The sequence below is a fragment of the Harmonia axyridis genome, chromosome 7 (genome assembly GCF_914767665.1).
Source record: "Harmonia axyridis chromosome 7, icHarAxyr1.1, whole genome shotgun sequence".
In the NCBI taxonomy this organism is placed as follows: Eukaryota; Metazoa; Arthropoda; class Insecta; order Coleoptera; family Coccinellidae; genus Harmonia; species Harmonia axyridis.
Genome location: NC_059507.1, coordinates 7,943,326 through 7,956,757, shown reverse-complemented (window position 1 = coordinate 7,956,757; position 13,432 = coordinate 7,943,326). Strand labels below are relative to the sequence as shown.

The 13,432-nt window shown below is 36.6% G+C and overlaps 1 protein-coding gene across 2 annotated transcripts in view; it reads left to right on the top strand.

Moving 5' to 3' along the window:
- Positions 1-511: 511 nt before the first annotated feature.
- The window catches only part of LOC123685129 (protein dachsous), a 332,634-nt gene continuing 319,713 nt past the window's right edge, over positions 512-13,432 (top strand). For both annotated transcript variants that reach the window (XM_045624720.1, XM_045624719.1), the window contains exons 1-2: positions 512-868; positions 10,089-11,837. In XM_045624720.1, the coding sequence (XP_045480676.1) occupies positions 10,107-11,837 (1,731 nt within the window). In that variant the 5' untranslated portion in view covers positions 512-868; positions 10,089-10,106. The remainder of the gene's footprint in view (positions 869-10,088; positions 11,838-13,432) is intronic.

Below are 13,432 nucleotides of genomic sequence, written 5' to 3'. Positions count from 1 at the left end.
GAATAATAAAATCGAATTTTGCCAAAAAAATGTGTTTTACTATGGTAGACCGGGAACTTTTCAATTGGCCTGTTATGACTTTAACACCTAGTATCTTGAGAACGGAGCATTTCCGGACATATATTTATTTGAAGAATTTATATCAGAATATTGCGCGGAATCACCCCCTGAAGTTTGTCAAAGTACTTTTGAATCACCCTGTATATTGACTGTATAACATAAATAGATGAAATTTTTGCTTCTTCGTATTTCAAAAATGATCCCTAATCAAAACCCCAAACGAAATTTCAATCCCCAAGTCTTCCCCTTCAAGTGCGTCAATAACACATCGACACCGCCAGTCACCTGCATCTTACAATCTGACGATAAAAACCCAACAAGGCAACGTCGTCTCTACCTGTCCGCTCCACACGCGGCTCCGCAGAATCCTCGCGAGGGGAGGGGGAGGCGAGGAGGCAGAAAGGAATGCAGGGAGGGCACTCTACAAACCACTTGCTCGCCCAACATCGGAAACCAACTCAGTCACAATCCGAGCACCGACTTCGGCTGGACTTAAAGCCGTTCGCACACGCGTCGTGATACGTGCTTACGCCACCCGGTATCCGTTCGATGCGATTCTAACCCCCAAAACTGGATTTTGCTAATCGAAATCGTTGCGATAATGAGTTGAACGCGCGAATATGTGATTGTGCAGTGTCGAGACATGCGAATTTTGGAGATTAAACTAGTGAATCTGTGAAACGAAAAGCGTTGTTGTGTTTATATCTCCGAGGATCCTGTTTCTACGCTCACTTTGGATTAATACGTCTCTTGCTCTTGCAGCGGCCAGCAGTTTTCAGTGGATTGGAGATACATGGTGTTTTTCTAGGTAGGTCCGAGGAGGCCTGGAACACCAGTGTGTCATTTAAACAGTTGATGGCTGCATTATATTACTTAACTTCCAGTTATAAACGGATAGAAATACCTAGATAGTTAGAGAAATTATGGTACAAATGAATCCGGACCAAAAAACTACCCTGAAATGAATAAATTTGTGATTATGCTAATACTAGCGGTTCAGAGTTGATTGAACTGATCAAATAACTTTGAAATGTAATTATATACAAAACAAATTCTCAAAGAGCAACATTTTAATTCAGACAGATACGAATAAAATTCGAGTTTTCGGAGATATCAACGCTGGGTTAAGAAATGAAGCGCGATTTAATATTTCCCATAATTGGCTGAATAACGCCTTATTCCCGTAATATTTTAAATGGTAGATACCAAAATATAACGCCAAGAAGAAAAAGTATCTTCCAAGTTCATATAGATCCGAATAAAATTCGAGTTTTCGGAGATATCAACGCTGGGTTAAGAAATGAAGCGCGAATTAATATTTCCCATAATTGGCTGAATAACGCCTTATTCCCGTAATATTTTAAATGGTAGATACCAAAATATAACGCCAAGAAGAAAAAGTATCTTCCAAGTTCATATAGATCCGAATAAAATTCGAGTTTTCGGAGATATCAACGCTGGGTTAAGAAATGAACAGAGAATTAGATAATTTTTCTCATAATTGGCTGCAAACTCCATATTGCCGAAATATTTTGAATGGTAGAAACCAAAATAAACTCCAAGAAGAAGTATCTTCATTCAAATCCCAAAAAAGCAATTCTAGATTCAGATAGATCTGAATGAAATTCGAGTTTTGGGAGATATCAACGCTGGGTCGAGAAAAGAACCGGGAATTAGATAATCTTTCTCATAATTGGCTGCAAACGTCATATTGCCCCGTGGAAATCTTAGTTCAAGTCCCGAAAAAGCATATTTTAGATTCAGATAGATCCGAATAAAATTCGAGTTTTGAGAGATATCAACGCTGGGTTAAGAAAGAAACCGGGAATTAGATAATCTATCGCATAATTAGCTACAAAGGCAATATTCCCGTAAACTTTGAGATGGTAGGAACCAAAATATAACTCTAAGAAGAAAAAGAATCTTCGTTTAAATTAGTAAATAACCCAAATAGTTCCTAGTAGCGCTTTTTAAGATATCGGTCCTCAAATGCAAATCTTTTATTGAACTCAGATCTCTAGATACATTTTCAAAGTTATCATATATCAGCGTTGGGTTAAGCAAGAATCCGAAGTTGTAGATATAGATTTCTTAATAACCAACGTGTTTTTTTTAAGATTTAATTAATCAAAATATGTAGGTATAACCTGATAATTCAACAAGAAGAGATCTTTTTAATGCTATAGTCAAATCCACAGACAGTTTATAGATCCCTTTAATCGATAGTTGGTCCTTTAAATTCATATCTTGAATCGAATTTCTATTATGAATAAAATTGTTTCAAAGAGTCATTTCTAGTTGGATCCAGTTCAATACTGAAAGTTTTTGGAGATACCAACGTTGGGTTAGGAAAGAAACTACCTATCGCTAGATCGTTTATAGCTCGGTTTATAGTAATAAGAATGGAACTTTAGACAAGGGAATAAACCAAAATATGAGTAATAAAGCTTATATCAATTTATATTTTCTTCTCAATATTCGTTACAATTTTCCATATGAATGAATAAATTCATTGAATAGGTGCGATCAGTTAAAGATCAAAGGATGATTACCCCAACTCGAAAATGTGATACAACCGTCCTAAAAAGCAATTTATACCTTTCTATTGTGAAAAGACATAGAAAAAACCTTATCCCATCTTATTATTCACCCACGAGTACATTGTGTTTGGAATGCTACAGTTTGCAGACCTGAAAGTCTTGAACTTGAGACCTGGGTCACTGCCAAATAGTTGGAGACGCCAATATACCTCTGCGGGAATGCTCTCTGGAGGATCTTCACCTTGGAGAATTTATAGCAGTCACATTTTTTCGATTCGAGAATGGCGCGCGTTGCTTCTATAGATTTTTTTCGATTCTATAATTACTTTTCAATTATTTCTGGAGTGTGTTTTGAAATTTATTTCGATTATTCTCATTTGATTTTTCCATCTGAGTTATTATCAGGATTCTTTATAGAAATAGAATATATGCGTTATTGCATTCAAGAGAAAATACTAATGGTATTATTCAGATTTCAAGATATACCAGAACTTGACAAGTATATTTATATTTTACAATAAAAGTAAAAACGAAATAAATTTTTGATGATATCTATAAGCGTTGAATTTCTTTGAATTGACGCAACTTGTACTTATCCATTCATTCATCAAATACGTTTCTGGATAGATTTCCACATGTATCTTGTAGAATAAACTCTTGTAATAAAGCTGATGAAGAACACAAAAATTTCAGAGTTCTTCTCAGAAACGACAAGAACTTGCGTGTAATTTACTGCTAGCTTCTCACCATTTATCATTTTAGCTGACAAATTTGATCTATGAAGATGAGAGATTGAAGGTTCAAGGATTCTTCAGATTTTATTCCCGCGTGCAGTTAATTCTATAATTTTGATAGAATTTGAATCCCTACAAAGCAACAAAACATTACTAGGCATTGATTCCTGATTACACAGCAGATGTATGAAAAACATACAAAAAATATAAGATACATTTTGATATGAGATGAAACAAATAAAAGAAAACAAACCAATAAAAATATGAGGTAAATATACGTCGAGTAGAATAAGAATCGTTGACAAAAATAGTTTCAGTTGGAAAGAAATAAAATCGACAAATTTTATAACACAAAATCAAGTTATTTATAACATGAAGGATACAAAGCTTTTGAAGATTTGGAAGTTATGGATTTCGTAATGAAAATTTGGGATTAAGAATGAATAGTTCCCTTTTCTTAAACGAATGAATGAATCTTGTATTTAAATTGAAGGCTCCCAAGTTGTGAACAGAATCCGTCGATCTCTCATCTATTTTTTTGTGACCGAAAACGATCTCCATTATCGGTGCTCCCCATTTTTTTTCTCGATATGAAGCTTACGAAGCACAAAAGCTAGAAAAAGCAATTTTGTGGCCGATTTCTCTAGAGCCTTGGCTCGGTTGCGAGAACAAAGCAAGATCTCCTCTTTTTTGGGCGATTGCCATCGCCATGAAGAGACGTGACACGGTCGTCGTTTGTTTTTTGGGTACAATCTCACCATAGCTACGCCAATTATTAACGGATCTGTTACCCGGCAGGGGCGTACGTCTGGACGGTGTCAAAAAGGAATTTCCGAAGGACTAATTCATCTTTCGAAAAATTTGTCTGTAATGGTTCGTTTACATTCATGATTCTTCATATTATCAGCTGGCCCAATTGTGCAGCAGAACGTTGTAACCTAGAATTCTTCAAGTTCAAATTGCACGAACTAAAATTATCATGTGTGGTTGCATGCAACTCTAATATTAATCGGCCTAATCGTTCGCTACATTAGCAGAACTTTTAGAGACTTCAACGTTAGATCAAGCGAGAAAATTGCCTTGAATTCATTATTTTAAATGAAAAGAATAATATTCATTTAGTTCCTTCAATTTTGAATTAAACTGTCTGGCTATTGCATTGTATCCTGATATGCTTTTCGCTCAGAAATTATTCCAATAGTTCGCTGTGATTTTGTAGAAGAATAACTCACTTCAGCACATATATTGCCGTCAACGTAAGGATCGTATTTCTTTTGAAAACACCTCTACATCTCCCTGTACTTCATTCGATAAATAACTCTGATTGCCCGCATTTGTGCTAGAAATATCTTATTCTGAGATGTGCTGTTTTCCCAGTAAACAGTGAAGTATGATTGGGTAGACAGAATATTGGCAATGTATAGAAGCTTCAATATATCTTCTTGGATGTGATGTTTCATAATATTAAGAGCAAACATTGTGGTGTTGAGTTTCCCGTTTAAGTATTCTATTTGGGCGTTCCACATACTTGTGTTGAAGTCTTCAAAACGATGTTATTCAGGGTTATATTTTTTGTTTGTATTGAAAATGGTAAATTCTGTTTTATTGATATCCAGTTGAAATTTGATGGTGATGCACCATTTCTCAAATTTTTCAGAATTTATTGGCTCTTGTCTATTACAATTTGGTTGCTTTTGTATTGATAGTACCTATTTGTACATCAGCGTGAATGGTAGTTTTAAAATCTGTTTTGGTTATTGTTTTTATCACATCAGGTAAGCCATTAACGTAAATCAAGAAAAGCAATGGACCCAGTATGCTTCCCTGTAGGACTCCCAATAAGCTTGCTCTTCCTCATTCTTTTTTGTGTTTTATTTTTAACTTTTTATTGATATTTTATCACTGAATTATTTCATTTACTTTCCTCAACATTACAAATCGAAAAACAACTTTCAATTTTTGTTCACAAGGTAGGAAAAATGAATGACAATTTTAATATTTCTTCGAAACTCCTCGAGATGGAATGCTTTTATTCTTATGGAGTATTGAAATGTCCTATTGATAAAGGTGAAAAAACTTTATTTCTCTTCATAGTTGTCCCCTTATCAGAAATTATTCAAAACCTGTTTTTATCAAAATATTTAACAACTTGTTCTTTTCCTTCTAAGATAAATACATCACCCATTCTTGAAGTGATTCAACTCAAACTACTTCGATTATAATTCAGGGATATATTCAGTTGAATGTTAGAGAAACCATGATTTGGAGATGTCAATGATAAGTTGAGAACGAAACTGAGACGAAAATGTCTCGAATATGCTAAAAATAGGTGTTATAACCGTAAAATTCAAATGAACTGATCTGTTATGAAGCAGAATTCCAAACATTCTTAACACAATAGATGTGTGTTCAATTTAGTAAGTTTTGAATACGTCTTATGTATTTTATACACCACTTAATGATTTTGGTGTTATGAAAAAAAATTGAATCACATTCTCAATAGATTTTTTTCCGTTTCTGAACTCTGAGGAATCTAATTTGAAGCCTTCGCTGAACGAGTAAATAAGATGAGTCGAAGTCGAAGCCGATGTGTCAAAAAATAACGATGTTTTCAAAAAAATAATCTAAGATATGTAGGTAGAAATCAGAACACAATTTGGCAATATGAAGAAAGCGTAAAGATAGGAAATTTCAATTAAGAGTATCAATGATCAATGGAAACTAACCTATGTTCGGGAGATATCAATGATGGGCCAAGACAGAAACTTAGGATTTCGATAATGCGTTGAGAAATTGGAGATGCCAACGACAGATTAAGAACGAAACTGACGGAGTCGATGAACGTTCGACACTTTATTAACTCAAGCAGATTATCTACAGTTCGATAAGCTCACGGCCTGTCTAGTTCAGCGGTTTCTAACTTTTAAATTCTTGTTACCCCTTCGGCTTATCATGGATAGTTTTTTAGTTTTTTCCATCTCATGGAATTATTATTATCAAGAAAAGATATTGTATTTAACATAATTCATCATTGTATATTGAACAAATGTACAATTAATTCACTCGTATATTAATCATTTGAGTGTGAAGCTCTCAAGTATTGTTTCACCGAGTTTTTCATGTACAGATTCAGAGTATTTCTGGTTTTGTTTTTAATTCAATTACCGAAACATCGACTTTTGGTTTCTTTCCATGTTTTTCGGAAGACACAGACTACTCCAGATATGAAGGTTTTTCCTTAGTTCTCGACAACTTTTAAAGTTTTCATTTTATGTATAGGGTTTGCCTAAGTGATCTTCCCCTTTTTATAAGTAATATTGACTGAAGTAATGAAAAATAATGGTTCTAATTTGAAAATCTTGAATTTTTATGAATTTGAGCTGTCCAAGTTCATGATTTTCTCATAAACACCCTATTTATTTTTGGTCCAAACCGTAAACAGTCTTATAACTAACTACGGGTATTGGCAATATCCAAAATGAAAAAGGTTTTCTCGAAAAAAACTTCTTCTGCAAAAATATTCGAAAAAATGTGAATACTCATCACTTTTTTTTCATGAAAATTCAATTGATACAAGAACCGTTGAGTTTTCACCAAGGTAAAGCAATTTGCTTTAATTATCATCAAGAAAGCTATCTATTGACGCAATAATATACTGGGTGTGCCATTTGAAATGAGAGTGTAGTAGTCTGTTTCCGGAAGATGTAGAGGTCTGAAAATATTTTAGGCAGGAAAATTATTTGTTTACTAGGCAGAAAAGTAGTAGATTCACTGCTGCGGCTGATAGTTCATAGCCGAGCGTGGCTAGGAATTCAGCCAAGGCAGTCAATCTACTTTGCTGCCGAGTTGAACAGATAATGTTTTCTTAGATTGTTTATAATGATACATGTAGGATATTGTTTTTGAAAATTATTACAATTCCCAAAATCTTTTTATTTTTCTTGTAGTGATAAATTAAAACGAAATTTGACAGATATCGCAATTGTTGGTTGCTATGGAAATGTATGTCCATAATAATTATAGTTTGACAAATCATGAAATATCTGACAGTTTTTCGGAATAATATCAGATATATTCATATTAGAGACAGTGATAGCGACTTAGAAGTACTTATCCCTCCAGAAATAAGGGAGGGAACAAAAAATATTGATTGTCAGAAAATGTCGAATGTTTTATGCGCATTGAGAATAATTATTTTGCTGTCCAGGCAGGAAAAGTAATACTTTGCTGATTGATATGCGTCTACAGAATTAATATTTGCTGTCAATCGGGGAAAAATATTATTGTTTCAAACCCCAGTGTGGATACTTTCAGTACAATATTATTATTAGTTTACCATTATCGAATCAACCTGTAGGTATTTATTTTTCGATAAAAAGTCGTCTAATCCTTTTTCCATTCCAAAAAAAAATCAATAAATAAGGACTTTCCGCAATGCCGAACTTTTCAAAACGAATAATAGTGGAAACCTCAAATAAATCGAAGCTCTCTATTGTAAAACATTACTTTTTTTTGAACTGACCGCTTCTTTTAAAGATGTTTTATTTTTTTGCACAAAAACGACGCCTCATACGAAAAAAAGGCATTCGACAATTTTTGTCACAAATTGAACCAGGAATTCAAAAATGATTTTTAATTTGAAATATCCCAGTGGCGTACAAAAAAAAAAATTGAGCGCAATAAATAAATAGTCAGTTTTTAAAAAAAATTTGCGAATAAAAGGTTATATTTCAGCTATCATTATTTTTTCATGCAGTTAGTCGCACTTATTCACCAACGCCTTGTGTAACATATTCAGGAAGTGAGCCTTCGAAAATAGTCGAAATCCTTCGCCTGCCCGTGCCGTACGCCCCTGAGGCGACCCGGTCTCCCAGCATCCCCGTGGCCGAAACCGAGCCGCTAATAACCAGAATGAAGTGCTACTACCATCTCCGAAAACATTCCATCCGAAAGAGAACCGTAGGATCTAGTGTCCCGGCCGACGACGATGGCCCTCTCCAAATATGTTTGTAATGGTTCCTCAATTTACCGGATTCTTTGAAGGTGCCGAGACAGATAATACTTCGATCACGTGACTTTTTCACACTTGCCCACGGCCAGGCGCAACAGTGGACGCTGCTTTATCGGCCGATTTGCCTTTATGAGCGTTTCTATTTGCCGTTTCTTTTTGCGTTTTATTGTTTCTCATTATGGAGAACTGTGGGGTGGTGAGGTGAGAAATATGCGTCGAGCGGTTGATGGATTTTTCACACTTAAGTGCGTATCAAAAAACTCTTCTCAAATTCGGAGAATGGACTGAAGATAATAAACATAAATAATTTTAAATATTCGGTTTTCTCACAGATGTTACTAAGATATCTAATAAATTCTCAATATCGTATTCAAATTCATAATAAATATTCAACAGTATATCTCTCATTTCCCAATTTCCCATATACGTCTTATATACTTTTTTAGTTTCTTGAGAGTACTCTCCCCACTTGCTGCACACTATACTTTTCTCACGAGTGAGAAAAAAGACTTCCTACAACTGATATGAAAAGTAGCATATTATTCTTCATGACTTATTGGATTTCAAAACTATGTATTCATTCTGTGAGAAATATTATTCCACATGGCACTTTGCCCACTCTTCGCTTGATAGACCAATAAACGACGTTACTAGAACTAGAGAAATCTCAACAAAAATACAGAGGAAAATGATCAATATTTCATTACAATAGATCAGACCAATTTAACGTTTTCCTTATTGTTATAAACAAAAATCATATAAGTCTTGTGCAAAATTTCTTTTCCTACAACATCTATGAAAAGTAGCCTATATTTCATAGCTTACCTAGTGAATTTCAGAACTATGTGTTACTCATACTATGAGAAATATTATTTCTCACACCACGCTTAATAGACCAATGAAATTGTGCTTTTGTAAAGTCATTTAAAACGTGAGAAATGCATAGGCACTATCAAGGCCGTTTTAAATTGCATCAGGTATATTACTTATATTATTTAAATTTGTGCAGTTGTAGGAAAACTATAGGGCGCAACATGTTGCGCAGCGTATATTGTTCAACAAGTGGGGAAAGTCCAACTTTTCTCACGAGCGTGAAAGTTTGTGTGAGAGCCATTCGCCTTTCAGACTTGTGCCGCAAACACACGAGTGAGAAAAAAGACTTTTCCTATAACTGATATGAAAAGTAGTATATTCTTCATAACTTATTGGTTTTCAAAACTATGTAATAAAGTCCTTTTTTTCACTCGTGTTGCGGCACTCGCCTTTCAAGCTCGTGCCACAAACTTCTGCACTCGTGAGAAAACTTGAACTTTCCCCACTTGTTGTACAATATACTAATTGTCCACATATTGTACACTATACTTTTTCTACAACTGCACAAATTTAAATAATACAATTAATGTACCTAACCCAATTCTAAATGACCTTCGTCAACAGTACCTATGCATTTATTGCATTTCCATAGAAACGACTTTCAAAAAGCCCAAATTCATTGGTCTACCAAGCGAGGTATGGAGAAAGTGGCATGTGGAACAATATTTCTCACAGTATGAGCAATACATAGTTTTGAAATTCAGTAAGCTATGAAGAATACACTGTGTTTCATAGCAGTTGTAGGAAAAGAACTTTTCCTGTTTCCTCTCAACTGTATTTCCATACCTCTTATATAAGACATATAAGTTTTTGAGCACCCACCCCGTAAATCTTTTTTGATACGTTATTACTCCCATTCCCTTCTTGCAGGATGTACGAACCTCCCCGATGATGGTCTACCTCTTCACCACAATGCTGTGGCTCAGCCTGCTGTTCGTCTGGGCGTCCGCAGGAGCCGAGCACATCAGGAACCTGGAGATATCCGAAGGAGCACCGGTCGGTACCAGGATAGGATTCATTGGAGATGGCGCTTCCGACTCAGGACCTCCCTACCTCATCGTACCAGTGGGCAGCGCTGTCGAAACAGACCTCAGCATCGACCAAAACACCGGAGAGATCCGGACTAAGGTGCAACTCGACCGTGAGAAACGCAACAGCTACTCCCTGGTTGCCATTCCTATCAGCGGCGACAACGTCAAGGTCATAGTGAAGGTGTTGGATGAGAATGATAACGCTCCTACGTTTCCCACTAAAGTTATGAACATCGAGTTTTCGGAAAATACGCCCAAAGACGTCAAACGCACTTTGAACCCCGCTAAGGACCTGGACTTGGACTTGTACAACACCCAACGTTACAATATAGTGTCAGGGAATGTTAACAACGCCTTCAGGTTGTCTTCACATCGTGAGAGAGATGGTGTGCTTTATTTGGATCTCCAAATCAATGGGTATCTAGACAGGGAGACTGTCCCGACTTACAGTTTGGTCATAGAGGCTCTGGATGGAGGTACGCCGCCTTTGAGAGGAGAAATGACTGTTAACATAACCATACAAGACGTCAACGACAACCAGCCGATGTTCAACCAAACCAGATACTTCGCTACGGTACCCGAAAACGCCACCATAGGAACCAGTGTGTTGAAAGTGTATGCCAGTGACAGTGATTCCGGTGAAAACGGTCAGATAGAATATTCCATCAACCGAAGACAAAGCGATCGCGATAATATGTTTAAAATCGATCCTACCACTGGTTTGGTAACAGTAAACAAGCCATTGGACTTCGAGACCAAGGAACTGCACGAGCTGGTGATCGTAGCCAAAGACCACGGTTTGCAACCCTTGGAGACGACCACCTTTGTTTCTATAAGGGTTACTGATGTTAACGACAACCAGCCTATCATCAACGTGATATTCTTGAGTGATGACGCCACTCCAAAGATTAGTGAATCAGCGAAGAAGGGAGACTTTGTGGCTAGGATATCTGTGAATGATCCAGACTCCAAGACTGAGTACTCCAACGTTAACGTAACCCTTACAGGAGGCAACGGAAGGTTTGGACTAACAACTCGCGACAACATCATCTATCTGATGATCGTTTCGATGCCTCTGGACAGGGAGATGCAGCCCAACTACACCCTGAAGGTCGTGGCTACCGACCAAGGGAACCCACCCTTGCACGCCTCCAAGGTTATCAACCTGCAGGTGACTGACATCAACGACAATCCTCCTAAGTTCGAACGCGATGTCTATTACGCCAACGTGATGGAGGTGTCAGATCCGGGGACGAGTGTTATCCAGGTGGTCGCGAGCGATATGGACGAGGGGAACAACAGTGCGGTACATTACTCGTTGAGGGATTCCCCGGAGACGCACTCGTCTTGGTTCCAGATCGATCCGCGTAGTGGTCTGATAACGACAAGAGTGAATGTTGATTGTGAAACAGACCCAGTGCCTCAGTTGACGGTGGTGGCTACTGACAACGGTTTCCCGCCGTTGTCATCTACTGTCAAAGTGCTGGTGACGATACATGATGTGAACGACAATGAGCCGATCTTCGACCAGAGCTTCTACAACGTGACAGTGGCTGAGAATGAGGCTGTTGGACGCTGTATTTTTAAGGTACGACCTTTTTTCTTTTAGTTGATAAGAGAATAATATCCTTCAGAAGGGTATAGCTCTTCATTGATTTAGAAACATTCTAATGGCGAGGAATGACTTACTGGAATACCATAAGGAGTGAGCTCGGTTATAAACGGTTGTTGTTGGTCTTTTGGTGCTTTTGGTTGCCACCAGCCTAGCTGTACGTAGAAGAACTGCTTTCTTCATTATATTGCATGGATGTTACACAAGTCCTAGTTCTTTAATGTTGTACCAGAGGTTCTCAGATACTTACCTCGCAGAATGGAATAGTTTTTGCTTGAAGTTCATGTATTTTGTAATTTTCTCGACTTTTGTCTTATGTTGTTGTTTGAGTTTGATACGACGATGAGTGTTGCTCTCCTTCAATGTTCGTTCGCTATTATTATGTCTGATCTTTTGTTTCATTGATAAGCTCTTTTGTTTTGATATTTGATTTCTATTCATCTCATTTTCGAACAAAATCCTTTAATACAATGGGTAGTTTTTCAAGAGCTTGAGAACTTTAAATGATGATATGAGACAGAAATATTAATGAAATGAATATAGTCCAATTTTTCATTGCTTTTCCAATCAATCTGGCCGTGTGGCAACTCAATATGCAAATTTGAATATTTGGAATCCGATATTTTTCCTAATTGTCGAATTTATAATATACAGAATATTTATTATTTTCTGCTGAATTCAAAGGTTTGGCAACTTTTGCTCTCCTAGTGTCATCGGTTGTTTCACGTCTTTTGCGCTTGAAGTTTGTTTTCTGAATTTCTGGTATATTTAGGTATTTATTTCAATATATTTTGGGTTAATATGAAACGTTGATTCACTATGAGACATAAGAAGTGCGTTCTTTGGGGATAAACTTGCGAATTGAGTGAAATATTGTATTACTGATATGTTTTCATTTCCGCGCGCTTCATGTCAAATTTGATAGTTCATGTTGGGGACAAAATTTGCTTACTGAAAATGACATATGCTCCCTCTATCTATGTTTATTACTCTGGGGTCAAAACTGAGCGAAAATAGATTCCTAATCCTCCCAATTTAGTTTACAAAATTCCACACAATGCAGTTAAATTTCTTAACTTATTTAGCAGTTACTTACGCTTCCGTAAACTCGGATCGACCATAAAATACTCCATCATCATCATCTCAATTCAAGTGGTATCATTTGATAACTAGGCATGATCTCACACAGCGTTAAAGTCGCACCAAAGATGAAGTTTAAGAGGTTTCTTTAGACTCGCAGCGAACTTCTAAGTAAACAAGAAGAATGAAAACCCCCACGGCCAAAGTCTGTATCATGAAGTCTGATCTGTAATTATTTGCTCATTAATGACACAGACCACAGAACTCGCTCTAAAATATTTCCCTACTTAGGCTTTAATGAAATATTGCGAGCATCCTATGAGTGTCAGAATGCTGAAAAATATCCATTTGATGGTTGAGAATTTCTTATCCTCACCACTGAGACCGAATGGTGGGGGCAAATTATAAGTTGTTCCTCGACTCAGTCGACGTGCTGCTAGAACATCGGAGCTGAACTGGCTCGTTTTTATTTAATTAGTTGAAAAAGTCAA